This window comes from Zonotrichia albicollis, chromosome 3 (assembly GCF_047830755.1).
Source record: "Zonotrichia albicollis isolate bZonAlb1 chromosome 3, bZonAlb1.hap1, whole genome shotgun sequence".
In the NCBI taxonomy this organism is placed as follows: Eukaryota; Metazoa; Chordata; class Aves; order Passeriformes; family Passerellidae; genus Zonotrichia; species Zonotrichia albicollis.
The window spans coordinates 12884006-12910643 of record NC_133821.1 but is presented as its reverse complement, the minus strand read 5'-3'; the positions used below and the strand labels follow the sequence as shown (position 1 = coordinate 12910643).

Sequence of the window (26638 nt, the reverse complement as noted above, 5' to 3'; positions counted from 1 at the left end):
AGGTCAGAACTGGAGGTGCCAAGGGTGGCTTCAGTCCTGTCCAACTTGCATCTGACCTTCAAACCTCCATTTCCTCCATCTTAGAAATTCCTAAGGACAGGCAGAGCAGAAAGAGCCCAATCCAAGCACACCCATTGCCTCCCAAACCAATCAACAACTCAATTTAGCTTTTTTTTGCCCCCCAAAAAAGCACAGAAAGATGCAAGCCATCATTGCTGAAGTCAACCCCAAACCCGTTTATTATTTGAAACCAAGTAATTACAAAAATATTCCACATCCATAAAACCCCCAAGTCCTTGGAAACTGGGCAAAGTCAACCCTTATTTCCGTGACCGTTTGTGCTCGAGGAGCAACACAACAAGTCTGTTCCGAAGGAACTTGATTTCCTTAGCGTAGGACCTGCAGAATAAATCCTTGAGCTTCTGGCGCAGGGCTCGGAGGGAAGGCAGGTTGTGGCAGCTGGGAATGTTCAGCAGGCTCTCAAAGAACTCCTTCCACAGCTCAGCGTTGGGAAGCCTGCAGAAAGGGACAAAAAAGCATCAAAAAAAAAGCACAAATTCAGCTGTTAAAATACTAGCTTTTACTCTGCTCCCAGTTAGGAAAGGTGTGACAGAACCCGACCTCAGAGCAATGTGGTACCAATGTGGGTTTCTAGCAAATCTGGGCAAAGATGTGGGGGATATTTTGGACACCCACCTCCTGAAGGTTCCATCAGGCTTCCAGACCCCATTGTCTTCCTTGAGGCGCATGTAGGACCCGAAGAGCAGGCAGTACACGGTGGCTGCGATCCCAAAGTAGTCTGTCTAAACCAAAACCACACCAGTCTTGTGTCAAAAACACACCCAGAGCACTAAAAATGAGCTGAAAACACCCCAAGGAGGAGGAGAGGCTCTGCAAGAGGCTCCAGCTCTGGTACCAGGTTCCAGTTGTTGGGTGTGCAGTAACTGCTGAGATTCCAGGCCATCCCTTACCTGGTAGTTCCATGGCTTGTTTGTCAGCATTTCCACACACTGGAAGCCAGATGTTTCACACCTGGCAGTGAAGGCTGTTCCCTCAGGGAAGAGCTTCATGTCGATGCTCTGTCCCAGGTCAATGAGGGTCAGGCCGTGGCAGAGCCCGTCGATGTCACACGTGTCGTTGTCCAGGAACCTTCAACCAAGACAAGAAACCACCCCATCAGTGTCTCCAGGCTCCTCCTGTGTGGTGACACCTGGTGACAACAGGACACACTTGCCTTTCTCCCAGGATGAAATTGTCAGGCTTGATGTCCCCGTGGATGATCTGGCAGCTGTGCAACTCCTCCACCATGTGAAGGATTTTGACAGCCAAGTAGATGACGAGGCCTTGGGGCATCACCTTCTCCGGGAGCTTCTTGTAAAGGTTGACGGCGTTCTGGAAGCCAGGGACACACAGCGTGGGTTAAGGCACAGCACACATTCCCAAAGGAGGTGGAGATCAGGAGGAGGAAAGGCTCTGTGAGGGCAGAGCAGAAGCTGGTGGCACTCACGAGCAGCGTTCCGTAGTTGTGGAGCTCTCCCACCAAGACGCTGCCGTTGGGGAAGAAATGGGCGGAATAGAAGCGGATGTAGAGGTGGTGCAGGCTGGGGCTCAGCCTCTGCTCCAGCTGGGTTGCAATGTAGAACTCCCAGGGGTTGGCAGGTTTCTGGACCTGGAAGAAAGGAGGGGGTTTTCCTGGGAAAACCTGGGAGCGGTAAAAGCTGGGGTTCCTCTCAGGTTGGGCTTTTAGTGGCAGATCAGGCATCCTCCCTCTTGGACTTATCCCAGAATGGTTTGGTTTGGGAGGGAACTAAAGGATGATCCAGTCCCATCTTCCATCCCGTGCCACAGGACACTTTCCACTATCCCAGGGTGCTCCAAGCCCTGTCCATCCTGGCCTTGGACATTTCCAGGGATCCAGGAACAGCCACAGCTTCTCAGGGCAGCCTGTGCCAGGGCCTGCCCACCCTCACAATAATTAACCTCAGCTGATAAAACTCTGTGATTATTCCTCTCAAATCTAGACTTCAATCCCATGCCACAATTCCACACACTCCTTGTGAATCCCTGATACTCCAAAGAAAGCATAAATCACCTTTGTCTCCTGAAAAAGTTTCACTTCAGGGGTTAAAGAGGAGTTAAGTTTTTCCTGAAGGACTAAATGTTGGAGAGGAGATCCACAAAAAGGTCCCGAGGCAGATCTGACATGGAAAGGCCAAGGATGTGTGTGAATCCACCCAGGGGGAGGGTCAGACTCCAGGATTATTCCAGGAGAGCTGCTGTGGCCCAGCACCACTGACCTTGAATATCACTTTCTGATTTTTCTGAGGGTTACTGGCATCCAGGATGGAAGCTTGATACACTTGGGCAAAAGCTCCTTCTCCAACCAAGCAGTCCACATGGAACGAGCTGGGACCTTTAAAAGATTAACATTAAATCCTGCTTGCCAACTCCACAGAGGAAAAACAGAGAAAAAAAAAGAGAAAAGCACCAGCCCATATGAATGGTTTAATCCTAGATCAAGTCTTTCCCTACAAATCTCTTCCTGCTAGGAGCAGGAGAGAGCAGGAGTGCTGGACGTGCCACACACTCGACCCCAGTGTTTCTATTTTTGCCTGACCCCCTGGAAGCAGTCAAATTCCAAAGGGCATGCCCTGAAAAGTAAACACCAATGTTTAAGTCCCACAGGGATGTTGCAATCCCTGTCCTACAGCTTTTGTTGACATGGGCCCGCTGCTGCTCCACACAAAGCCGGAGAGCTGTGGCCCAGTTTGCAGGGGAAACTGGGAAAAATGCCTCATCCAAAAGGCTCGTGCTACAAAAGGCAAACAAACCAACCCCAGGCCGAATTCCCAACCTGAGGCTGAGATAAGCTGGAGACACACACACACACAAGGAAGCTGAATTCCCACACACTTCCAAGAGGTTCTCCTGGAAAAAGCTTCAAGAAATGCTTGGCAGTGATGAGTTGGAAGGAGCTCTTACCCAGTGAGAGTCCAGCCTTCACTTGGATGAAGGGAAGGGGAGATTTCCACTCAAAGTAGTTGGCGCAGGTGTGGAGCGGCTCCGGGAGCTCCGACAAGAATTTGCCAATCAATTCCTTGTCCCAGGGGTTCTCAACAAGGACTTCATGGAAAAAAGGAAAGTGTTTAAGCTCTGGCTTTCATTCCAAGCAGGTAACACAAGCTTGGGCTTGAGAGAGCACCACTAATTTAAAGAAAATAATAATATACCCAAACCCCCAGGAGGGATAAGGATATCTGAAGTATTCCTTGATATGTGAAGTATTCCTTGATTTTGACGCTCCATCTTTTGCACCTGCCCAGAAATCCAGAGTTTCCAAAAGTGCACTCTGGAGTATCCATGGCAATGTGCAATCCATGTCCAGCCCACGCTCATCCCTGCTCACATCCCTCACAGGAATCACGGAATTGCTCCCTCCAGGGCACAGAGCACAGCCCTTGGAATGCAGGGAGAAGAACCAGGGAATGCTGTGTACCTGCAGGCCTCCCACTCCACGCTGTCCTGTCCTGCCCAGCTCCACAGAGCATCTCCTGGGAAGGTCTGTCCACCCCAGGGCAGGAGGAATGTCCAGTTCTGCTCTGAGCAGCTGCAGCAATTCCCTGGATTCCAGTCCCTTGTTTCAGGACGTTACCACGAAGCCCTCTCTGTTCTGGGACATGTTCGAGAACAGGGCTGTGGATTTAAACAAAATATCAGTATTATTAATAATGCTATAATAATTAATAATATTAATTATTATAGCATCATTATGCTATAATATTATATATATAATTATATATAATATATAGTCTATTATATATAATATATTATATAATATATGTTATATATAAAATATATAATATATAATATACTACATTATATATATTATATAATATAATATTATATAATAGTTATAATTATATAACTATTATATATATAGTTATATGTATTGTTATGTATATATTAAAATTTATATTCTATAAATTATAAATAATTTATATAATATATATAATATTACGATATTATTAATTTATATTGTATTGTATTCTATCTATTCTATCCTATTCTATTCTATTCTATCCTATTCTATTCCTTCTGCCTTGGGGGTTTGGCACTTTTAGGGAGCGAAAATGTGTCAAATGCCACTGTGGCGAACGTGGAGGCGAATAAAATGGAATTTTTTAAGGAAAATTAGATTCGGTCCAGCCACTTTACCCATTCCCTAATAATTCTCAAGTTCACCAAGAGAATTTTTGGTGCGGATTTTTTTACAAGCAGATTTTTGGCCAGTTAATTTTTAATTTCCGTGGGGCAGAACTTAATTCTTGTAAGGATTTTTGGGGCATGGTCACCAAACCCAGGGATGAGTGCTGGGCAGAGGCAGGCTGATTCAGTGGAAAACCCTGGGACACTTACATTGCAGCAGCATACCTTAACTTCTTGGTCTTTGGCTGCCTGTGCAGTTCTCCAGAGAATTCCAAAATCATCTGGGGCAAATTTTCCTTACAGGCTGAGCAAAGGGAGCAAGAACAAGAGCAAATCAATGTTTATTTCCCCAAAAGCAGGAATATTTGGAGCATTCTCACCCAGCAGCTCTGAAAGCTGCTGCCACGAGAACCAGAACTCAACAAAGCCTCATTTCAAATACCCAAGTTAAAATAACACCTGGATTCCTCCAGGGAGCAGATCCCAAGACTTAAAAAGGGGCAGAGCAGCATAAAGGTGCTCCCAGATGGGATTCAGCCAATGTTTGGATATTCCCAACCCCTTGGAATTGTTCACAGCAGCAGCTGGACACACAAAGCCTCTCTTGTCCCTCACCACCTCCGCTTATCCCAATTAAAAATCCTTGGAGAGCTTATTAGCTGCTGCTCCACAGGGAATGTGGACTCAGGAGTGGCAGCAGTGGGAGCCACACCTTGGTGGGATTTGGATTTGGGCAGAAATGGAGTCACGGGGCACCAAATTCAATGTTTTCCACACAAAAAATTCCTTATTTTACCTCTGTCCTGCAAAGGGGGCTGGGAAGGAGCTGCCAGGTAATTGAAGGGTGTGGACATGAGCTGGGCAGCTCGGGCAAAATCCCTGGTGTTGTCTGGACTGGGAGCCAGGGCTTTGTTGCTGCAGGGGCCATTCCACACCGTGTAATCATCCCGCAGGAATTCCGTGCTCCCTGCTTCTTCCTAGGCAGGAAAAATAACAAAAATCAAGATTTAAAATGAAACCATCAAAATTATCCTGGGATATAAACAAAATCCCATGTTTCCATAGTTTTACATTAGGTCTGAATGTTGGTAATAGTCAAAACCACAGCAAAATGTCAGACCACCAGAAATTCCTGGGAGAGCCTGGAAAAGTCAATCCCATGGGAAGGGATCTCTTCTATCCAAGTTTCATCCATCTCCTTGGCTATGGAAGCTGCAAGGTGGCTGCAGGAAGATGAAATGCCTCTTTTCCCCCCAAACTGATGCCAAGTCCACGCATTTGAGAAGTGGAATTCTCCATCAATTTTATGTCAATCAACAATTAAAAACACTCAAGAAATGGAAAGAAGTATCCAGCCTCCAGCAGGCATCATTCCTAGGAATATTATGGGGTTGGGACTGAGCAGAGGTGAATCCACCCACCCTGGTAACCCTCCCAGGTGCATAACCCACTTCCAAGGCTGATCCCTGCAGGATCCCCACTCACTTCAGCTGCACAGTCAGTCATGGGATGCTCTCCAAAAGTTCTGGGCTCTTCTGGTTTGTTCTTGTGCTGTGGGATCCTGAAAAGTGACCCAAAGAGTTCAGAACAGCTTTTCCCCAGGAGCTTTCCCAGGCACAGTGCTCACAACAAAGGTTGGTTTGTTTTAACTTGAATTTTTAATTTTTATTTTAAAAGCCTCATTTGCAGCAACTTGGAGAAGCTGCAGCAGCTCAGAATTGTACCCAGGTTCTGCAGGGAATGGAAGCACTGTCCAAACAGGGAAGTTGTGCAATCCCAGAGCAGCTTTTCTCCTGCCACTCCACCAGTTTTGTATCCTGGCACAGCCACAGCAAAGTCCCATGGAATGGGATCCATTTTTTCCCAGATTTTTAAGGTGCTGAGCTCAGCTGCTCCTTTTTCCCTTCCTTACCCTCCATTCTCCTTCTCCTCCTCATCCTCAAAGATGGCAAAGGCAGGAGTGGCCGGGACAGCAATGCTGGTTTTCAAACCTCCACCAGGCTCTGAAAATAAAAGATAACCCCTGTTATCTTCACCCAATAAAGATTATTTACACAGCCACCTTCTCCCCCTGTCCAGGCACGTGGTGCTCAGGGCTCCATCCAGCTGCACCTGCACAATTCCCACCCCAACCACCTTTCCTACAAAGTCTTGGAAAGAAGATTTTTCCAGCCCAGCCCCAGGTGTGAAATCTCTCTCTGCTCACTCTTGTAAAGCCCCTGGGTTTCAGACTGGCTCAACTCTTACAGCAAGGGCTGGTGGGAGGTGCCAATGGGAAATAAGGGATGGAATTCCACGGAAAATAAAGAGCACGCACCACTTTTTCTGCAAAAGGCTTCAAATTGTTCCTCACTGTCTTCCAGGGGAGATGGCTCAGGCAAGAAGGGTGTTTGGAACATATCCATGAGAACACCTAAGGAAGAAATAATAAAGGAATAAATAATAAAGGAAAATATATAAAGGAATAAATAATAAAGGAAAATATATAAAGGAATAAATAATAAAGGAATAAATAATAAAGGAATAACACTCCCAGAAAAAGAAATTTTCAGAGGTTCCTCCATTGTGTAGCAGCCAAATCAAATGCCAATTAACTCTTACCGCCTTAAATGCCAATTAATTATATTCTTATGAATTATCAGCAGTCAATAACCAGTTACTCCTCCCTCTTGCATTTAAACACCTCAGACAACTGATCAGACACAGGAAGGGCCAATTTGGCCAATACTTGGTCATGGCCCTTTGTATTCCCTGTCCAAGGGGAGATTCCAAGTTTCCTAAGAAAGCTAATTCTCCTTTAATTTATCAGACTTTTGGAAAACTTAGATGTTTGTAGGACTAATGGATGCCACAGGCTTTTGGGGTTTATTTTTTTTATTAAATTCAGATGGGAATCAAGCAGAGCTGACTGTGATCTTGTAAATTAGTGTGGTTTAGGTCTTCACCTCCCAAACAGGATTCCCTGAAAAAGCAGCTCAGACAGCACACTCCCAAAGAAGCCTGGCAGTGATTTATCCAGGAATTGATGGGAATTGTGGGATGTTGTTAAAACATCAATTTCTGGTCAGAAGTTTTGGCTCACCCAGATAATCCCAACAGACAATTAATGATGTAATGTTATTTTCCCCTTTGGATGGTGCACATGCCCATCCCTGAGCAGCTCCCTTGGCTGGAAAAGGCTCCACTAACATTTCCAGGGAAGATCCCAGGGACTCCAGGGGAGGGAAAACTTCATTCCAGCCCTTACCCAAGGCTTCCTTCGTGTGCACTGTGGGCGAGGGCTGCACCTTGAAGGGCGTTGTCATCCCCATTGCTCCTCCCAGCGAGGTGTTGGGGGTGGCCTGGGAAACATTCCCATAGGCAAAGGAGGAATTCCCAGCTCTGCAGGCTGGAAAACACAAGGGCAAGATCATTCCTGAAGGAGCCTGGGATTGTTTATGAGCATTCCAGCAAAACCTTGGTGAGGGAAGTAAACAGAAGGAGCAGCAGCGAGGCAGAGTTTGGGGAGAGATTTTGGCTTGTTCAGGGATTTGCGTGGCAGAGTCCCAAGGGAGGCGGCCCTGGAGGGCAAGAGGGACCTGGGACAGCTGGGTGGCTTCCAAGGAATCCATCTGCCATTCCCAGGAATGCTCTATCCTGACACAGAAAGTGAAGCAGGACAAACAGCAATTCCCAGGCACGCTCCAAAAGCAACTGCTCAGAACATGGGAACAGGGACTGGATCCATGTTCCATGGCAGCGATAGGATGGAGAGACCCTGGACAGACATGCAGGGATGGAGGCTGGGAAGTCAAGAAGCTTTGCCAGGGTTGGAATTGGTGTCCACACACAGTTGATGATTCCCTGCTGGGAACAGCCACACCAATCTCCAATCCAAAGGTTCCTCACCTTCCTTCACATCCACAGCAGGAGTTAATCCAGTGCATCCTTTGTTAGGAGACCTTCAGAAGAAAGTCACAACATTACCTTGGAATAAAAGCTATTTAAATCCCATTTTAATCTCTGTTTCAATGAAGTGAGAGGTCGTTTAATAAAGATCACCCTGGAAAGTTTCTCCTACAGCTGTCAATAACCTGGGAGGCAGCAGAGTCCTTCAAAAATGTTAAAATGCATTAAAAGCTCTCCTTGGACACAGTTTGCCTCCAAGGAATTCCAGAACATGAGGGAACAATCTGTTCCCACCTCGGCCAAGTCCACTGAGCCACCTTTGCTTTGCCAGCCTGGGTTTCTCCCTCTGCCCCTCCATTTTGTGGCCAAGTCCCACAGCAAAAGTGCAGGAGGGAAATACCAGCACTTTCTATCTTTCTCTGGAGCCCTTGGAGTGGGATATGCAGGAGCAAAGCACTTCCTGGGTTTTATTCCAGGCATTACACACCAAATTTCCTCTTACTGCAATTAAGTAACCCTGTGCAATTAAACCACAGAGTAAAAGGAATTAAACATGGCCATGAGGACCAAGTCTGATTAAAGTCTAATAAACAGTGGCTTCAGGTCTGGTATTTTTTTTCCAGAAAGGGAAGAAAGGCTCATTTTTAGCTAATTCTCACAACTGAGAGGAGGAGCCTGTTGACACTCACAGTTCTCCGGTGCTCCGAGGGTCAGGAGCAGCCCGTTCCTGGGCTGGAGCAGCACTGAAGGCAGGGTGCAGCACACTCTTCTGGAGCTCCCCAAGCCCTGCCCGAGCTCCAGCCGGGTCCTTGTCCTGTGGTGTTTCCCACGGGGAGCTTGGGATGTGGTTTCCGAGCGGCCTCACCGGCCGCAGGGCGGGAGCGGTGCCTGGCGGTGCCTGGAATTGGGGCTGCTCTGGCCCCAGAGCTGGGCCCTTTGGCACGTCCAGCCCTGCAGCAGGGCCCATCCAGCTCCCTGGGATGTGACATGTGCTGGGCCTCGCAGGCGGGGGCACCTTCAGGGATGAGAAGTGTTCTGTGACACCCAGATTCCCTCCACATGCAGCCATTCCCATTTTCTGTACCAGCTCCACGTGGCCAGAATGTAAAAGAACCTTTAGGTTCCCCCCCAAATACAGCCATTCCCATTTTTCCTGTTAGTTCCACATGCCCAGCACCCAAGAGAACTTCTAGCTGCATCTCAAACTAAACTGTGGAGAAGCAAAGCCACAGCTCAGGGTGAAACCTTTAAAATCTGGGTGTTGCAAGTTGTGCCAGGCTTCCATGCTGGTATTGCAGCCTCCAGGCTGGAGAAAGATCCTATCCCACAGTGCTCTCTTAGAAAAACATATCAAACATATTTTTACTTTTTTTTCCCCTCCCTCTCCTCTTTCATTTTTGCAATAAGCTCTGAATAAAGCCCCAGAGCCAGAGCCTGGTGTCTGCCTGGATCAGTGATGTGCACTGGATGAGCTGAGCCCATCCCAGTTTGAAGGATGCATTCCCAGGAAGAATTCAGCTCATATTTGGGCTCTGGAAGAAGCCTGCAGGCTCCTCCTGGAGCTGGTGGAAGCTGTGGCTCAGCTTTGTGACACCCTGAGGGGGGTTTATCCCATCCAGGAAGATTGGGCAGCTCAAGGTGACACCTTGCTCTGCATGGAGCAGCAGATCCCAGCTGATGGGGCTCTGGTGGGGCTTCCCACCAGGGAAAAACCAACCCTGGCTCCTGCAGCATGGCTGGATTGTGTGGGCAGAGCCTTCCTGTCCATCCCAGAGCCACTCACCACGCTCTGGCCTGGCTCAGCCGCTGGCTCCAGCCTCGTTTCCTCCAGGCTCCTGGAGAGCTGGGTGAGCTGGTCCAGCTTCTGCTGCAGCGCCTGGAGCTCCAGGACTGCCGACTCCTTCTTCCTCATGGAGTCCTTCTGCTCCTCCTCTAGGGATCAAACAGTGACACCAAATGAATATGTGTGCTCTGGATGAGTCCAAACAATGAGATTAAATGAAAATATGAGGTGCTGGTGGCTCACTGTGCCTCCTCAGGAGAGACACCACAAATGTGGCACTGACAGGAGAAGCCCAAGCCATGAGCATGGCCAGGAAGGAGCCATTTGGAGAGCTGGGAAAAGGAGGATACCCAGTGCCTGCTGCCTCCTGAGGAGCTCATATTTCCTGAAGTATCTCTTGGCCCTGAGCTCCTCAAAGGAGAGCTCGGAGCCCGGGCACAGGAGCAGGTTCTTGTCGTACATGGGGACCTGCTCCCAGCCGGCGGCGCCCGACGGCGGCTTCGGAGCAACCTCGGACTTGGAGATGTAGGTGATGTAGTTCCTGGCAGGGAGAGGGAGAAAAGGGCCAGGATTGAGGGGTTTGTCCCAGCTGAGAGCTTGTTTCCTCACTGTGGGGGCTCTGAAAGGGACACCCAGCCACTTACACTTCTTTCCCAGCAGCACAGGGTTGAGAACCAGCAGCGTCCAGACCCTAAAGTAGGGAAATAAAACACAAAAAAATAAAATAAAACTAAGTTCAAGCAGCAAAGCTGGCACAGAATCCACTGTTTATATTATTCCTGTGATTCTCGGAATGTGTCAGGCCACTTGGTGTGTCCCAGTGCTTCCCAGATGAGACATTCCTATGGAGATGTTTTCCTGCTGCAAGCATCACAGCAGCAGTATCCTCTCCACATCAGTTTTGAGATGCACCAGACACAGTTTGCCCCGTTCAGCCAAGCTCACCAACCCAAACTCTGCATGAAACATCTCCCCCAAATAATTCATAACAATTTACCTGAGTTTTGCAGGGATTAGGACTTGAGACACCTTTTGGAGGAACCATTTGATTTGCAGCATGGGAAGGCTGAAGTGGTTTTAGAACAGCAGCATCTGGCACAGGAAATATAATGTAAGAATTTTCTAGTCATTAATGAGTAAAAATGTTTGATCCTTTGTGAATTTAGATTAACTTGAAGCACTAGAAAATTAATAACTTGTTTTGAATACATTGCCCTTAAGAATTTTTCACATAAAGAGGAAAAATAAAGCAATTTCTATGGGGAATTTGTTTTTTTTCACTCACTGAGGTAAAAAATTCATTTAGAGGAGCTACAGATCAAACAGGACTCTTCATCCTCACCTTGCAAAGGAGGATTCCGAGGATCATAACTCTGCAGGGAGCTAAAGTGAAAAAAAACCTCAGTTATTGCCATGAAATCACCTGTCCCTCACCCTTTCTACCTCCCAGCAAGCTTAGACTTCCTTGTACAATCACGCCATGAAATGCAACACTGAAAAGCAGGATTTTTACTGTATATGGACATTTCCATAGCTACAAAACTAAAAAAGCCTTCAAGAGGCAGCAGGAGAACAGAATTGGGTATTTATTTTATGTTTTATATTACATTTTACTTTTGATTTTTTGCATTTAGCTTCCCAGAATTACATGCTTAAGGATCTGCTTCACTCTGGGATGTATTTTTTTTAATATACATCTCAGAACACCCAATGAATATTCAACAGCAAAGAAACGTTATTAGGTTTAAACCTCCCTTTAGCAAAAATAAGAACACTGAAAAAAAATTTAAAAAAATAAAAATATGGTTAATTATGAGTAATTATGAGCACTGAGTAAATGAGCAGAAGAGTTACCAGAGGAGCTGCTGCAGGTTCTCGCGGGGCTGTGCCTGGTTCAGGAGCCCTTTTTGGAGCACGGCTGCTGCTCCCTGCACGTTTCCCTCCTTGAGCAGCAGCCGAGCCCAGGCCAGGTAGAAATCCGAGCTCCTGGCCCCGATGCCCTGCCCGTGCAGGTACTCAAAGTACTGGCCCGGGGAGGAGATGAACTCTGCCTGCACAGCAACAATTTCTGAGTCACCATAACGGGAAAGTGTCACAGAAGTGAAGGCAAACCTCTCCAAAACCTCTCCAAATCCCCCTGCCTCCTCCCAAAGCTCTCCGCAGTGCCAGAACCGCGGGGTGGGTGAATCGGGATAATTTAACTTAATTTAAATCCCGGAGAAGCGCAGCCGTACCCACCAGCTTGAGGCAGTATCTGACGAACCGCGGGTCCTGCTGGTACCGCCGGTCGCTCACGAACAGCTCCACCAGCCGCTCCAGGAGCCCCGGCCAGCGGCTCTGCCTCTCCGGGAGCGGGAGGCATCCCTCTGCCCACTGCAGGTACCTGCAACCAGCCCAGGCTCAGCTCCGGCCCGGGAAGGGGCAACACCCGAACCGGGGATGCGGCATCCCCCGAGCCAGGCCCAGCGCTCACCTGTCCCACGGCTCCAGAGGGTCGGGCCCTCGGTAGTTCCGGATCTGAGCCTCGTAATTCCTGCAGGGAAATCCCGCGTCAGGCCGGCATCAGGGAGGCTGGGAAGGGCACGCGGCGGGCGGAGGGTCTGCCACCCCCACGGCGCCGCTTGGCCACGGCACCCGCAGCCCCTGGTCCCGTTCCCCACCCCGTTATCCCATTATCCCATTCCCCATCCCGTTATCCATCCCGCTATCCCGTTATCCCTTTCCCCGCTCACCGCCCGGGCTCGTCCATGCCCAACCGCTCCCGCCGATTCAAACTGGCCGCGCGCCGCCCCGCACTGCATCCCCATTGGCCAGCCCTCGGCCCGCACTGCATCCCCATTGGCCAGCCCTCGGCCCGCACTGCATCCCCATTGGCCGCTGGCCCCATCAATCACGCAGGAAGCACCGCCCCCCGCCAGTGCAGTTCCCGCCGCGGCCGCTGGACGGCGCTCTGCGGCCAGGCCCAAGGGAAATGGGAGGGGGGAAAAAAAAGAAAAAGGGGAAAAAAAAAAGAAAAAGGGAAAAAAAAAAAAAGAAAAAGGGGAAAAAGAAAAAAGAAAAAGGGGAAAAAGAAAAAAGAAAAAGGGAAAAAAAAAGAAAAAGGAAAAAAAAAAAAGAAAAAGGGAAAAAAAAAAAAAAGAAAAAGGGAAAAAAAAAAAAAAAAGGGAAAGGGCTGGGCCAGCCCTGGGAACAAGGAGCAGCCCCCACTCCTCTCCCCCCTCCTCATTTCCCACCTCCAAGCCCCGCAGGTTATCATGGAGCAGCCGCAACCCTCTCCCATCATTAACTCGGAGATATTCCATCGTTTTTCCAAACTGCTGAATTTATTGTGCTAAAGAGCTGCTTCATTCAGCGTACACCGCTCCAGAGCTGCATATAGAAGTGCTGCGATACAATTCCAGTTACAAAAGTAGTTATTCCATAACATGCTGCCCGCGGCACCGTTCCAGCCCGGGCACGGCCGGGGACTCTGACTCCTGCCCGCATTCATTCCAGAGGTTTATATGAGACTTTACATGAGATAAAGCTCCTGTACAGGACAGAGCTGTTTGTTCCCACCGTGGCACCCGGGCCCCACGCGTGGGAGCGGCCAGGGAGCGCCTGGACAGCCGGGAATGAGCTCCATTCCCTGATCCCCCCTCAGGCCGCGCTCTCGGAACTCGGGCTCCTGGGAATGGCCGAGCTGGGGGACAAGTTCAGGATCTCCTCAAAGGAAAGGCCTTCGTCCTCCAGGGGTATCTCTGCCTCGAACATGCGCTGCAGCAGAGCATCCACTGTCCTGTATCCTGGGGGGACAAAAACATGCCCTGTGAGCACCAGATGTGATCCTCTGGATGCCTTAAAACAGGCAAGAAAATCCCACAAATCACACTCCCTGCTGCTCCATCCCAGCTACTCTAAGTACTCCAAGCCCTTCTTGAAGGTAAGGCCGTTATTTGGGATTTTAAACCCTTCTATTCGCACACAGTGAAAAGCTGAGGTACAGCAGGAAAACCAGGAGCAGGAGGGAATAGTCACCGAGCCAGAAGAAATGATCCAAGGCAGTAGGAATGCAAAGCCCACAGAGGAAGGAGAAAGGAAAATGGGTCTTGGCACAGCAGGATCTCATCCAGCAGGGCAGTGTCTCCAGAGGGAGGCTACTGAGGACAAGGGACACAGAAGAGCTGAGGTGGGACAGGAGAAGATGCTACAGAAGTAAAAACAAACAACAAATCAAATATCACACGTCCACAGCTGTCCCGAAGTTTCCAGGTAGGGTTTAGCTCCTCTGTAGCCCCAAGGGAGCAGCAGGGATTGGGAGCTTCCCCAGGAACAGCCGGGAGATTTGGGCCTGGACACCCTGGAGGGTCACACTTACGTTTGGAGGCAATTTTGAACACCAGCCCTTTGCTCTGTGCCTTGGCTCCACCGTCCCCCTCGAGCTCGTGCTCTGCACTCTCCATGTTGTCGAGGAGCTGCTCATGCTGGAGCTCATCCCTGCACAGCAAGGACCAGGAATTACCCTGGGAAGGAGCCACATCCCACCCTGGGAGCCCGGCAGTGATGGGCTCTCAGCAGGGCAGGACAAGCACCACCCATGGGGTTATTTTCCAGCATCTCTCCTGTTCTTTGGGCTGGAATTCCAGCAAAGCCAACACCAGTGGCCTTCTACTGGCACCTAAGCCAGCAGAGGAGCCAGAACTTCGAGACAGGGGAGAGGAATCTCCATTTTTCAGGAAGATGAGCCAGACTTTGTGACAAGGAAGAGGAATGTGAGCTCACTCCTCGACACAGAGGGTGGTTTTCCCCCATCAGTGGTGCCAAACTGGCCACATCCAGCTTGGGTACATTTGGGGGCTTACTCTTGAACTCCCATTCCCAGCTCCTGGATTTTCTGCTCGATGGCAGTTTCCACTTCACTCTTCTCCAGGGAGTACTCCACAAAGAAAGCTTCCAGGATGAACGACACGAAGATGCTGCAAGAAACAACGAGCAGAACTGAGACAGCATTTCCTCCCTGGCTGTCTCAGCGTTCCCAGGCTCATTCCCCAGTACTCCATCCCCTCCCTCCAGGCCAGAGCAGCACCCAGTGGTGTCACCATGATATTTTCTGAAAAATCTGTTTGCCAGGATTTTTCTCCTGAGAAGCCTCAGAGAAGAAGAAAAACAATGGTTATCTGCTGCTGTGGAATGCAACAGGTGCATCTTTGATTGGTTCATGTTGGTTGTTTCTAATTAATGGCCAATCACAGCCCAGCTGGCTCAGACTCCCTGAGAGTCCCCAGCTTTTGTTATCATTCCATTCTATTCCTTGCTAGCCTTCTGATGAAATCCTTTCTTTTAGCATAGTTTTAATATATCATTCTCTTTTAATATAATATATATAATAAAATAATAAATCAGCCTTCTGAAACACGGAGTCAAGATTCTCACCTCTTCCCTTGTCCTGGCACCCCTGTGAACACCACCACCCAGTGTGGACAAGAGTGCAGCAGATCACTCTAAACCCATCCCACCCGTCTCCAGGGGGTGACCCCAGCACCCACCAGCACTGCCCTGACAGGGCAGATCCCCTTTTCCCCTAAAGCAGAGGAAATCACCCCAAAAAACGTACTTGACAATGATTATCACCATCACAATGTGGAAGGCAATGAAGTAGAGCTTGGCAGGCTGACCTGTCACGTTGGCAAATCCATTGGCAAAGAGTGGAGTGGGAGTCAAGGGAAAAGAGGAAAGGAGGAGCTGAGGGGGGAGCCAGAAACCCAGCCAACGTCCCAGGGGAATTTCCAGCTGGGAATGTGCTCCACAAAGGATATCGTGCCACTGGTTGACCACAGTGAGCTCCATGAGCACGATGAAGGACGAGGCGAAGTTGTTGAAGTTGTTCTTGCAGTACTTGCCACGGGCAAACAGGGAATCCTTGAGAGCTGGATTCCCGCACTCCAGGGCGTGAGGAGCATTGGAGTTGGCTGGGAAGTACTGGATTTTCCCGTGGAATGCCTCCATGCCAATGATAGCAAACACACAATACACAACCTGGGGAGAGAAACCCCATCACCTGCTTCTCCAGCAAGCTGCAGGCCCCAGGGCAAGCTCAGCACCCCAGCAGGTTTCCCTGTTTCCACAGGCACAGCAAGGGGCTGGAGGGCAGCACAGACTCCAGGAGCCCCAAGCCACCCAACAGCAATCACCAAGCAGGAATAATTAGCCAAGAACTACAAATACATAGATAGGAAATATTCCCAAATCACAACAGAAGCTCATTTTAGGAAATCATGTGAAATCCAGGTTTCTCATTCAGCTTCTTGCCCAAACCATGATTTGATTCCTTATGATGCAAAGCCCAGGCTGCCAGAACACCCCATGGATCCAAGGAGGATGTCATGATCCAGGAAAAAGCAGGAATGCAGCGCTTTGCTTGCACAATGCCACAACTGAAATGGGTACTTACAGTTCCAAGGGCCTGCCATCCAGGGAATTGCATTTATCCCCTTGGAAACAGCATGAGTGTGAGGTTTATGATACATTTTTGTGAAACTGGAGTGCTTTGAGCCAAGACACCGGGATTTCTTACCAGAGTGAGCCCACCGAAGGTCAGCATGGTCGGGACGATGTTTATCAGGGTGTTCATGATCACCTGGAACCTGCAGAGAGCCCACACTGGTTACTGTCACACCCTGGCCACCCACGCTCCCCACATCCCCAGAGAGGCTCCTGCAGCCCTGGGATCCTCCCAAGGCCTTGGGAAGCTCTGAGGGGTGGCCACGGTCAGTGTGGGCGCACAGAGCACCAACCCCTCCCCAAAATCCAGCTCCCACTTCCCTCCTCACCTCTGGATGCTGTCAACAATCCGGATCAGCCTGAGCACTCTGAGGATGAACACAATGTCCAGGATCTGCTGGCTGTTGTACCTCATGGCTGAAAAACAGAACAAAGACGTTTTTGTTATGAAAATAAAGCAAGGAAGCGTTTAGATAAAATTCTTTCATTTGTTATGATTGTGTCCTTGTTAAACACTATGACAGGGAGCTAAAAAAAAAAAAAAAAAAAAAAAGAGAAGAGAAAAAAAAGAGGAAGACTGGGTTAGTTCTTAGAAACCCTCTAGAAATTCCTTGTCTGGTCACAAAGCCTCTCAAGGCAGAAGGCTGGGGAGGACACCAGGGTTCCCAAGGCATGCAGGCTGCTCAGGCTGCACTTACTGGACTGGAGGGTGGCATTGAGAATCGTTGCAGTCAGGGCAGCAAAGATGATGAGAGTATCAAACCTGGCACGAGGGAAGGCACTGCTGTTAGATTTTGTGGGGACAGGGACAGGAGTGGGGTTTAAACAAGGAGTGACCCCTGCTCCTCACATCAGGGCCAGCTCAGGCTGTGGGCACATGGAGAGCTCTGTCACAACCACCTCTGATTCACCTGAAACACACCTTGGCACAGGAGTTCAGAGCCTTTCAGTCCTTGAGGAGCTGAGCACAGCACTCACCACACTCCACACAAACCTCCAGCCCACTCACCAGTTCCAGAACTGGGTTTTGCCAAAGAACTCCCTGGGTTCATAGGTGTAGACCTTCAGGAGGATCTCGATGACGTACAGAGCAAGGAACACCCACTCTGCATAGGAAATGCTATCCTCATCCAGAGCAATGAAGACAGCATTTATCAGGATGATGGCATCAAAAGTCCAAACAAAAGCCCTGCAAGAACCAAGAGAGATCAGTCTGCAGCTCCCAGGAAGGCCAAAGCCACACAGTTATTTCAGAAGCTCTTTGCCTCCTCTCTCAAAAATCCTTTACCCATCAGTTCTCCTCAAACCTGAGGATCTGAGGGAGTCACTGAAGTGTTTAGCCTTGCCCTTCAAGTCCAACACAGAATTTGGTTAACAGGGGAAGTGACTTTTCCCCACCTAGTCAGTACTGGTGAGGCCACACTTGGAGGTGCTGGGGGAGGAACCAGAGTGGGATGGGCTCCCCAGCACTGCAGAGGCCTGAACACACAGAGCTGGTGCAGCAAAGGGTCACAGAGCCGACAGAATGACAGCACAGTGCAATGGGATGTGTTGGGAGAGCTGGGCTAGTCCAGCCTGACAGGGAGAAGGGTCAGGAGCAGCTCCTGTGCATAAATACCTGATGGGAAGGTGCAGGGAAGATGGAGCCAGACTCTTCTCAGTGATATCCAGTGGAAGCACAAGAGGAAAGGGGCACAAGTTGCAATTCAGAAACTTCCATTTAAACAAAGAAGTTGCTAGGGCTTTTTTTTTTATTTTTACCAGGGGTGATCAAGCACTGGATGGGGTTGCATAGAGGTTTTGGAGCCTCCATCCTTTGGGGATACTCTAGACCCAGCTAGGACAGCCCTGAGTACCCTCCTGTGGCTGACCTTGCTTGGAGCAGGGGCTTCCACTAGATGTTCCTTGCAACTTCAGCTATTCTGGGACCCTTGGAAGGCTCAGAGGGGGAAGAGAGCTCTAGGGAACTCGCAGAGCTGATGAGGCAGCAGGACACAGCTCTGCAGCAGAGACTGCTGAGCTAGGAGCTCTGAGTGCGTGGCAGGGCACAAAGCAGAGCCTGATGTCAGCAAAACCCAGCTCGGGCAGCGGGGCCTCGCCCACAGCCACAGCTGGTTCCTCCACACTGAGCAGGAGCAGCAGCAGAGCCCTGAGGGTCTGTCAGCACATCCAGGGGAGCCCTGGGCCCCATCAGAGCTCACCTGTGCCTGACGAGGCCGCGCAGGAGCCGGCTGGGCGCGGATCCGTACAGCGCCGGCGCCCAGCGCGCCAGGGGGTGCCTGCGGATCTTCAGCGTCACCACCTGGATGTTGAGCAGGTCTGCCAGCTGCACGAAGGACTTCTTGTCTGCAGCAGAGGGCCAGGGTCAGCCTGGGCTCATGGCAAGCAAACAGTGCCTGCTAAAGGCACAGCCGAGCCCACGGGAGCGGCAGCCATCCGGGCTCCTCGGTCTCTGCTCCCAGCAAAGCCAATCCCAGGGTGTCCACTACAATGGGCTGGACTTGGAATTCAAGCGGCTTCTCCACCCCATTCCTGGGGAATTGGCTTGAGCCATGGGCCAACAACCACCACAGAAGGGTTCAGAACAAGGAGAGTGACCCATCTCTCTGGATATTCCCTCTCCAGAGGACTGTGTGGGGAGCCACATTGTATCTGATAACAAGGGAGGCTTTCCACATCCTCTGCTCAGAACAGGAGGGCCCACATGCCATGGACAGCCTGGCCTGATGCCAAATGGCCATGAAGGGCCACACACAGTGTGTGGGACATGGGCTATAGCACAAGCAGCAAGAACAACCTTTTGGGACTCCAGCAATCTGGAGGGAAACAGGAAGAGGGGCCCAGAGACCTCATTCCTGGAGGGGCTCAAGGAACGACTGAAAATGGCACTCAGTGCTCTGGGCTGGGTGGGGAACAGGCACGGGTTGGACTCTACCTTGGAGCCTTTTCCAACTCCAATGACTGTCATTCTGAGTCCCTCTGGGGCCGTTACAGATCAAAACCCCCAATGCCAAACCCCTGGAAGGATCAGGCTCCCGGCTCCTCCCCAGTCCCCACTGCTCACCTACAAACCCTTTCTGCTCGTCATCCGAGATGCGAAGCAGCAGCTCCCGGTGGGAATTGCTGGTGTCAGGAGCCACCAGCTTCACCAGCTGCTTCCAGCGGGCCTCCCGGACCACAAACTGCTCTCCCTCCTCTTCCTTCAGCAGGTTGAAGGCCTCGATCATCTTGCGGCGCTTCATGTAGGCGAGCTTACGGATCTCATTCTGGAGAGAGCGCTGGGAGTCAGTCCCAGGTGCCCTCTCCCCATTCCTTAACAAAAAAACTCATTTGCACAACACAGAGGTGCAAGAAGAGACCCAGGGGAATGGCACTGGACACAAAGCACAGTTAATGTATGAGGGCGGGAGGGTAAGAATTGGTGTTTAACAGGCGGCTGTGGGTTCTCCACACCGAGCTCTGGAAGCATCAGCAGATTGCTGGATGCTGGGACAGCACTGAAAAACCGGAAGGAAAGACAAAGGGTAGTGCCAGACAGGAAGGAGGTGACAAAAATCACGGGATCTGCATGGCCACAGAGGCAAAGAGGATGTGTCCACACATGCTTCCCATCCACAAGTGAATCCTGCTGAGAGCAGGGCTGGGGATCCCCTTCTGCACACGACTGTGAGCAGAGGGACATCCAGAACTCTGCTTCCTGAGAAAGATCCAACCCTCTCATGGGAGCACCCAGGAATTCCCAGCTCTCATCCTTTGATCACAAGTCCCAAACTGCCCCTACAAAAATTCTGATTTACTCAGACCTCCCATTTCCAAATCACTTGCTCTCAGAGCACAGGCAAAGATGGTGTGCAAAAACAGTTCCCTGCATGGAGACAGCATTCCTGAGCTAGCACTAAGCCTCCAAGATAATGCAGAATATGCTTCTTATCAGTGGGAAACACCATAGAATGTTTCCATCAATGCCAACAGCAGAACTCCCTATAATCCCATGATAGGAGAAGTGGGACTGTGCTTGTTGTTTGCAAGAAGCTCTTTCCCCTTCTCAAAGCTTTCCGAGGGAAAGACAGAGGCTCCTGACAGAGAACAGCAGGAAGGCCACAAACCCCTCCAGGCATTACCTTCAGGTGTTTTTTGTAGTTGTTGTAGACCACAGCCAGGAAGAGAGACATGAAGATGTAAGTGTTGACGATGACGAAGGCGATGAAGAACAGGGCGTACCACGAGCTGAAGTCAAATGCTGGCATCCTAGAGAAGGGGAGAGGGATTGCTGCTTGCCAGACTGACAAAAGTGAGCCCATGAGAAAACAGGCTACCACGTGGATTTCCAAGTGCTGTTTTGGACTGCCAGATCAAACTCATCAGACAAAAGCTAAAAACTGCATTAGTTCAGTTAGAGAACACTTTTCTTCTGCTGGGTTTTCATCCTGGTTTGTCAGGCCCTGACTGAAGGGGTGCAGAAGACAGCAGAGAGATGAAATCTCTGCCAGTGCAGCCAAGTTTAAGAGCAGACATGAGGCAATGCCTCAGCCAGATGCTATTTTTTGGCCTCAGACCCTTGCTGCTCTCGCATCTGCTTTTCCACTTGCTCTAGGATGAGGAGCATTTTATTTCTCAGTTTAACTTCCCAGGGTCACTGTACCATTGCAGTTGTGCTGAAGACATTTCCAGCACATGGATGACTGAGCCCTTCCTCCCTGTCCTACTCCTGACAGCACTTCCCAACACAAACTACAATGGGAACCCAGAAGAGATAGGGATGAAGAGCCCAACACCCACAGAATTTTAACTCTGCTGTGCAAATCAGAGGCTGCACAGAGCACCCTGAGAGCACAGTGAGAGAAAGATCTGATCATTCACATGTGACATCCATACATGACATCTGGGCTGTTTGCTGTGGTCACCAGCACGTAGAGGTCAAACACAATCTCCAGGTAGTTTTTGAAGTAGGGGAGGCCTTCTGCTGTCTGGAGATTCCTGGGAGGAAGAGGAGAGCCAGGAGTTAAGCACTGGGATCACACGTCCCTTGCATTCCCTAGGAATTGCTTGGAGTGAGCCCAGAGTATCCCAGGAGCAAAGGAAGTACCCACACCTCTCTCCAAACAGCTTCAGGGCCATGAGGGAGAACATGAGGAGGCTGAACATGAAGAGCAGGAAGACGTAGGTGATCTCGGGCAGCGTGTTGCGGATGCTGCGCAGCGCCCTCCGGATCTGCCGGGACAAGGGAATGTTCAGAGACAATGTGGCACCCCTTTTTCCCCATCCCACCTGGATCCAACCCCTGAAATGGGGTGCAAGAGACCCAGGCCTTTCCTCCTTGTTCATCAGGGGGATCCTAGAAGGAAAGGCCTCAGCTACAAATCACAGTGAGCTCAGGAGCCAAGGGACATAGCGCCCCAGGACACTGCCAAGATGCTCTTGCTGCAAGGAACCACTCAAGGACAGAAATCCATCACTCCAGGCCACAAAACACAGGCTCTGAGCCCAAATGCTGAGCTTCTCCCTCCCCCAGGCCTCCACATTGCAGTGTATTCATTTGTAAGTCAGGCCCAGGCCAGTCTTGGGCAGCAGGACAAAGATCTCTCCGTGCTGAGGGGAATCAGAGTCCAAACCCAGACTACAGCACTTGTTTACCCAGGAGACTTCCAGCAATCAGTAACCTGGTCCCTGACTCAGGGAGAAACACAGGGGGTTTTCCTGTGATACTATGTGAACCCACCCTTTTGCCCACCTGAAATTATTGCTTCAGGCCACTTCTGAAACAAACCTTCTCTCACAGAACTCTAAATTCTGCCTGAGGGTTTCTCCTCCCCAGCAGCACATCCAGGAGAGCCCTGGGCCCTGGCAGAGCTCACCTGTACCAGGGCTCATAAAACCTTTCTGCTAAATCTTCTGGATTGTGGAAAGCAGCAGGCTGTCTGAAAAACCAGGACCCTGGATATGCCACCAGACCTTTTCTTTACCTGGCGGCTCTCTGCGAAGTTGATGAGAAAGATGGGCCTCATAAACCTTGACCACCGGATGCTCCTCACACCATACAGCCTGAGGACCCCATATATGCCCAGGTCTGTCAGGGATAGCTGTGGGAGAAAGAAGGAAAGCTCCCAGAATTAATGCTGGAATGTGTCTAGACAGTGAAGTGGTTGTTGATAGAGGAGAGGTGACACATGAGAGGTTTGTGAGATCTGGTTGGCTTGGCAATGGCTCATGTATGCCAGGTCTGGGATCCCAGGAAAGCAACATGAGGGGGGGAAAAACCCACCTCCCCTGGGCCCAACTCACCAGGATTGCCCCCATGATGCAGATGTTCTTGGCGTCCTTCCAGAACACGTTGTGCAGGGTGACTTTGGCAAAGTGTGTCAGGCGGCCGAGGAACACCAGCAGGCACAACACCTCCAGCACTGACGTGGCCTGCAGAGAGAGCAGGGCTCAGCCAGCACAACCAGGAGCTGCAATATTCCTTTTTGCACAATAAAAAACAGGCAGAGCAGTATTTTCAGCCTTTCTTTTGCAGAATTCCCTGCCACAGGCAGGTTAAAGCCAGCAAGTCTGTGTTTGCTTGGGATTCAAGGAGTGCATCTTTCACAATCACACTGGTGCAGGACAAATAAAGGCTGCAGAAAAGTCTGGCCTAAAGTAAAATTTGGCTTCTATTTTCATGCATGAGGACTGGACTTGAGTCCCAAAAAAGGCTGGAATTGGTCTCTGGGATGGAGAACAGTAACATGACTTTGACCACAGTCACATAGGCCATTGCTGGTGGCCACAATGGCTCCCACAGTCCCTGGCCAGTTCCTGTGCCTTTTTTGTCCCCATTTCAGACAGATGACAGAATTATAAAGTCACAGAATCACTTGGGTTGAAGGGGACCATAAAGATAATCCCATTCCACCCCCTGCCATGGACAGGGACACCTTCCACTACCCCAGGCTGCTCCAAGCCCCATCCAGCCTGGCCTGGAACACTTCCAGGGATGGGGCAGCCACAGCTTCTCTGGAAACCTGTGCCAGGGCCTCACCACCATCACAGGGGACAATTTCTTTCCAATATCCCATCTAATCCTGCCCTCTTGCAGTGGGAAGCCATTCCCCCTTGTCCCACCAAGGCCCTTGTTGTCTTTATCCATCTTTCTCATTGGCCATTTCAAGTACTGGAAGAGCCAATTAGGTCACTCTGAAGCTTCTCCAGGCTGAACAACCCCAATTCTCTCAGCTTTTCCTCACAGCAGAGCTGTTCCACCCCTCTGACCAACTTGGTGACCTCCTCTGGACTCGCTCCAACTTTCCATGTCCTTCCTGTGCTGGTCCTGACCTAGAGCTGGATGCAGGACTCCAGGTGAGGTCTCACCAGAGCAGAGGATCAAAGATACCACAAAACATCTCCATCCACTGTCTCTTGGCACCTCTGACAACCACTTTGAAGCAAGAAGCCCTTGCTGGCTCCAGCTGCTGCATTGGCTGCTCCTACACCACAAACTCACCAGGAAGGGGAGTGGATACACAGCAGGTTCCTCAAACAGGGCAAGGGACAGGTTGAGGAAGATGAAGAAGTAGGTGGCTGTTCGCATCATCCAGTGGTTGTAGAGGTGATAGAGCCTGGAGGAAGAAGGCACAGGCACCATAAATAAAGGCTACAGGGCACATCCCCAGGATATCACCAAATGTGTCCTGGAAGAACAGCACTTGCTGTCCCAAACAAACATTACTGCCAGCAAGGAATTTGGCAATTTGTTTCCAAATCAGCTTTAGAGCTGATGGATATGGTACTGCCTTCCAGAGCAGGGTTAAATAACAGAATATTTATTATAGCAAACAAAAAATATTTAACTTGATTCTGCCACTCCTTCCACACAGCTGAGAGCTGACCAAGCCTCCCACACCCTTCATTGCCCCAGAGGCTTGGAAGACTTGACGTTAGTTTTATTTTCTCCCCTCCAGCAAACCACAGCTTTTTAATGTTAATTCCCATCCTCAACATACAGATGTGCTGAGCCCCGTTTTAGGCATTTCAGCTTAAGCCCAGATTTTAGCACCCCACCCATCCACCCCTCTCAGCACCCCTGATTTTCCCGGCTGTTGCTGTTTGCCCACGGATGCCGCTGACTCTCCGCAGGTGCGGTCGGGCCGGGGGCGCATCCCTGCTTACCTGACAGCCTCCGGAGAGGTCCTGAAAGGAATATTCCTGTTGTACTGCGCGTCGGACACGAACGCCGCTGCCAGCAGCAGATCCTGGGGGAAACACAGGACAGCGTGTGAGGAGCTGCGGGGAACTCCGCGGGGTTATCAGGGGAAGGAGGAGAGGGAGAAAGGAGGGAGAGTGCCTGGGGGCTCGGCGCTACCTGCTCTGCCGCCTCGGCCATGGCGCGGGCGGACGCGGCGCCTCCCCGGGCCCGCCGCCTTTAACGGGGCCGGTCCCGCCCCCGCGGCGGCGGAAGCGGGAGGCGGCGCCGGGCCCGGCGGAGCGGGAGCGGGCCCGGGATGGTGCTGGAGGCGCTGCGGCCGCGGGTGGTGCGCTGGGCGCTGCTGGCCGCCTTCGCCGCCGGGGTGGCCGTGGGCTGGCAGGCGGGCCGGGCGCGCCGCCGCTTCCTGCGCTGGCGGCAGCGATACCTCCAGCGCCGCCTCGCCGCAGCACAGGAGAAGCTGGAAGCGGCCTGAGCCCGGCATGGCCTGGCAGCGGGCTCCGAGCGGATCCTCCGGTGGGTTCGGCTCCTCCGGAGCTCCCGTGAGCGCTGCCTGAGCCGCTGGGAACGGGGGAAGCGCTGCTGGGGAAGGACAGCATCCGTGGGATGGCAGGGCTGCCGGCTGGACAGCATCCGTGGAATAGCGGAAAGGACAGCATCCGTGGAATAGCAGGGCTCCTGGAGAAGGACATCATCCGTGGAATAGCAGTGCTGCCAGAGAGAACAGCATCCATAGAATACCAGGACTTCTCTTCCTCCCTTCGCAAAGCAAGATCCCCAACTGTGTCAGACTAACCTAAGAACTGAGGATATGCAAGCAGCGATGCCAAGCCTGGAATGGACTGTTCAGGGAGGTTTGGAGTCCCTATCCCTGCAGGTGTCCAAGGAACAACTGGACGTGGCACTCGGTGCTCTGGGCTGGGTGATGTCGTGGGGTGACAGCCTTTATCCCAATATCGTGTGTTATGTCTGGCAGCTGTGCCTTTTCCCCCACCCCCCCCCCCGGCAGTCTGGCTGTGGCGGGATGGGGAAGAGAGGAGGAGGGGGGGGGGGGGGGGTGTGACCAGGCACTTTTTGGCTTTTGGCTTTGGCTGCTTGGCTTTTGCTAGCTGCTGCTTGCTTGCTTGCTTGCTTGCTTGCTTGCTTTTTGCTTTTGCGCTGTTTTTTTTCCTTTTTCTTTTGTTCTCTCTCTCTCTCTTTCTTACCCTCCCCCAAGATACTGGACCGGCTCCGGATCCTGACCTGCAAGCTCCAGGACCCCCGAAGCCTGCTAGAGAAGATTCGGCGCCCTCCACAACACAGTCTGGTCCCTTTTTCTTTTCTTGTGTTGGGGAGTGTTCTTTTGTTACTTGTAAATAAATAGGTTTTGTTTTCCACTTTGCTCCTCCGAGGAATTCCTTCCCGAACCCGGTGTTGGGGGAGGGGTGGTTGGAGGTTTGTTTTGTTCTGGGGGGCTCCCTCTTGGAGATTTCCCCTAATTTGTCCTAAACCAGCACAATATCTTTTTGGTGCGTTGGCCGGGAAACCGGAGGCCAAAAACAGTGGAAAAAAACCTATAACAATAATATTTTGGTTTTGGTTGTTTTGTGGGCATATTGGTGATTCATAATGTCATTTGGAGTGGAAGCTTGCCGGTTTTTCTGGTCCCTAGGGGCTTTTGAAGTTTTAATACCTTTGTGGTCCCTAGGGTTATTTCCTTACCCCAAAATAGCTCTGATGTTGTCCCTAATAAGTAGCTTTTGTAAGCGGGGGGCACTAACCAGAATAATCATTGTGCTGGCCTTATGTGTGATGATGTGTCGGATAACAGTGCTGGACTTTATTTCAGGAATGTATGGATTGTTGTCATGGCTGTGTACTCAGTTTGTTTGGGGAGAAGAAGAGGAAGGGGCTTTTCAGCCTTTGTCTTCCTTCTTCTCCTACAAATTGTTGACATCTCTATTAGAAAATACTGACTTTCCCCTGAGTTTGAAAGAAACCATCTTTCTGGCATTTAATTTATTAAGCCTTGTCTATACTGTCTGGAGTGTATATAAAATGAAAGCTGAGATTTCTAGAGGGGTTAGAGAGACTCCTGATTCAGGAGTAAAACAAAGCAGGAA

The 26638-nt window shown here is 50.6% G+C and overlaps 2 protein-coding genes across 2 annotated transcripts; one reads left to right on the top strand and one right to left on the bottom strand.

Moving 5' to 3' along the window:
- Positions 1 to 215: 215 nt before the first annotated feature.
- BUB1 (BUB1 mitotic checkpoint serine/threonine kinase) lies at positions 216 to 24832 on the bottom strand. Its single transcript, XM_074536732.1, has 41 exons — positions 24696 to 24832; positions 24503 to 24585; positions 23838 to 23952; positions 22640 to 22768; positions 22321 to 22437; positions 21450 to 21568; positions 21233 to 21334; positions 20479 to 20605; positions 19422 to 19623; positions 18559 to 18703; positions 17367 to 17546; positions 17056 to 17120; positions 16687 to 16774; positions 16431 to 16500; positions 15673 to 15892; positions 15471 to 15561; positions 14719 to 14832; positions 12351 to 12410; positions 12116 to 12260; positions 11732 to 11928; positions 11220 to 11260; positions 10875 to 10969; positions 10522 to 10568; positions 10228 to 10418; positions 9878 to 10026; positions 8784 to 9109; positions 8095 to 8147; positions 7454 to 7594; positions 6524 to 6619; positions 6119 to 6209; positions 5692 to 5767; positions 5003 to 5183; positions 4432 to 4510; positions 3497 to 3693; positions 2983 to 3123; positions 2298 to 2413; positions 1508 to 1669; positions 1235 to 1392; positions 972 to 1149; positions 697 to 803; positions 216 to 516 (listed from the first exon to the last, which is right to left on the bottom strand). The coding sequence occupies exons 1-41, from the start codon at positions 24714 to 24716 to the stop codon at positions 321 to 323; spliced, it is 5211 nt and encodes a 1736-aa protein (XP_074392833.1). The 5' UTR covers positions 24717 to 24832; the 3' UTR covers positions 216 to 320.
- Positions 24433 to 25467, top strand: MTLN (mitoregulin). Its single transcript, XM_074536731.1, has one exon. The coding sequence runs from the start codon at positions 24835 to 24837 to the stop codon at positions 25009 to 25011; it is 177 nt and encodes a 58-aa protein (XP_074392832.1). The 5' UTR covers positions 24433 to 24834; the 3' UTR covers positions 25012 to 25467.
- Positions 25468 to 26638: the final 1171 nt, after the last annotated feature.

Coding starts and splice junctions, on each gene's coding strand:
- MTLN (XM_074536731.1), top strand. CDS start 24,835: ATGGTGCTGGAGGCGCTGCGGCCGCGGGTGGTGCGCTGGGCGCTGCTG.
- BUB1 (XM_074536732.1), bottom strand. CDS start 24,716: ATGGCCGAGGCGGCAGAGCAG. Junction 10,970..11,219: donor TCGGAATCCTCCTTTGCAAG/GTGAGGATGAAG, acceptor TTCCTGTGCCAG/ATGCTGCTGTTCTAAAACCA. Junction 804..971: donor ACAAGCCATGGAACTACCAG/GTAAGGGATGGC, acceptor GTTTTGGTTTAG/ACAGACTACTTTGGGATCGC.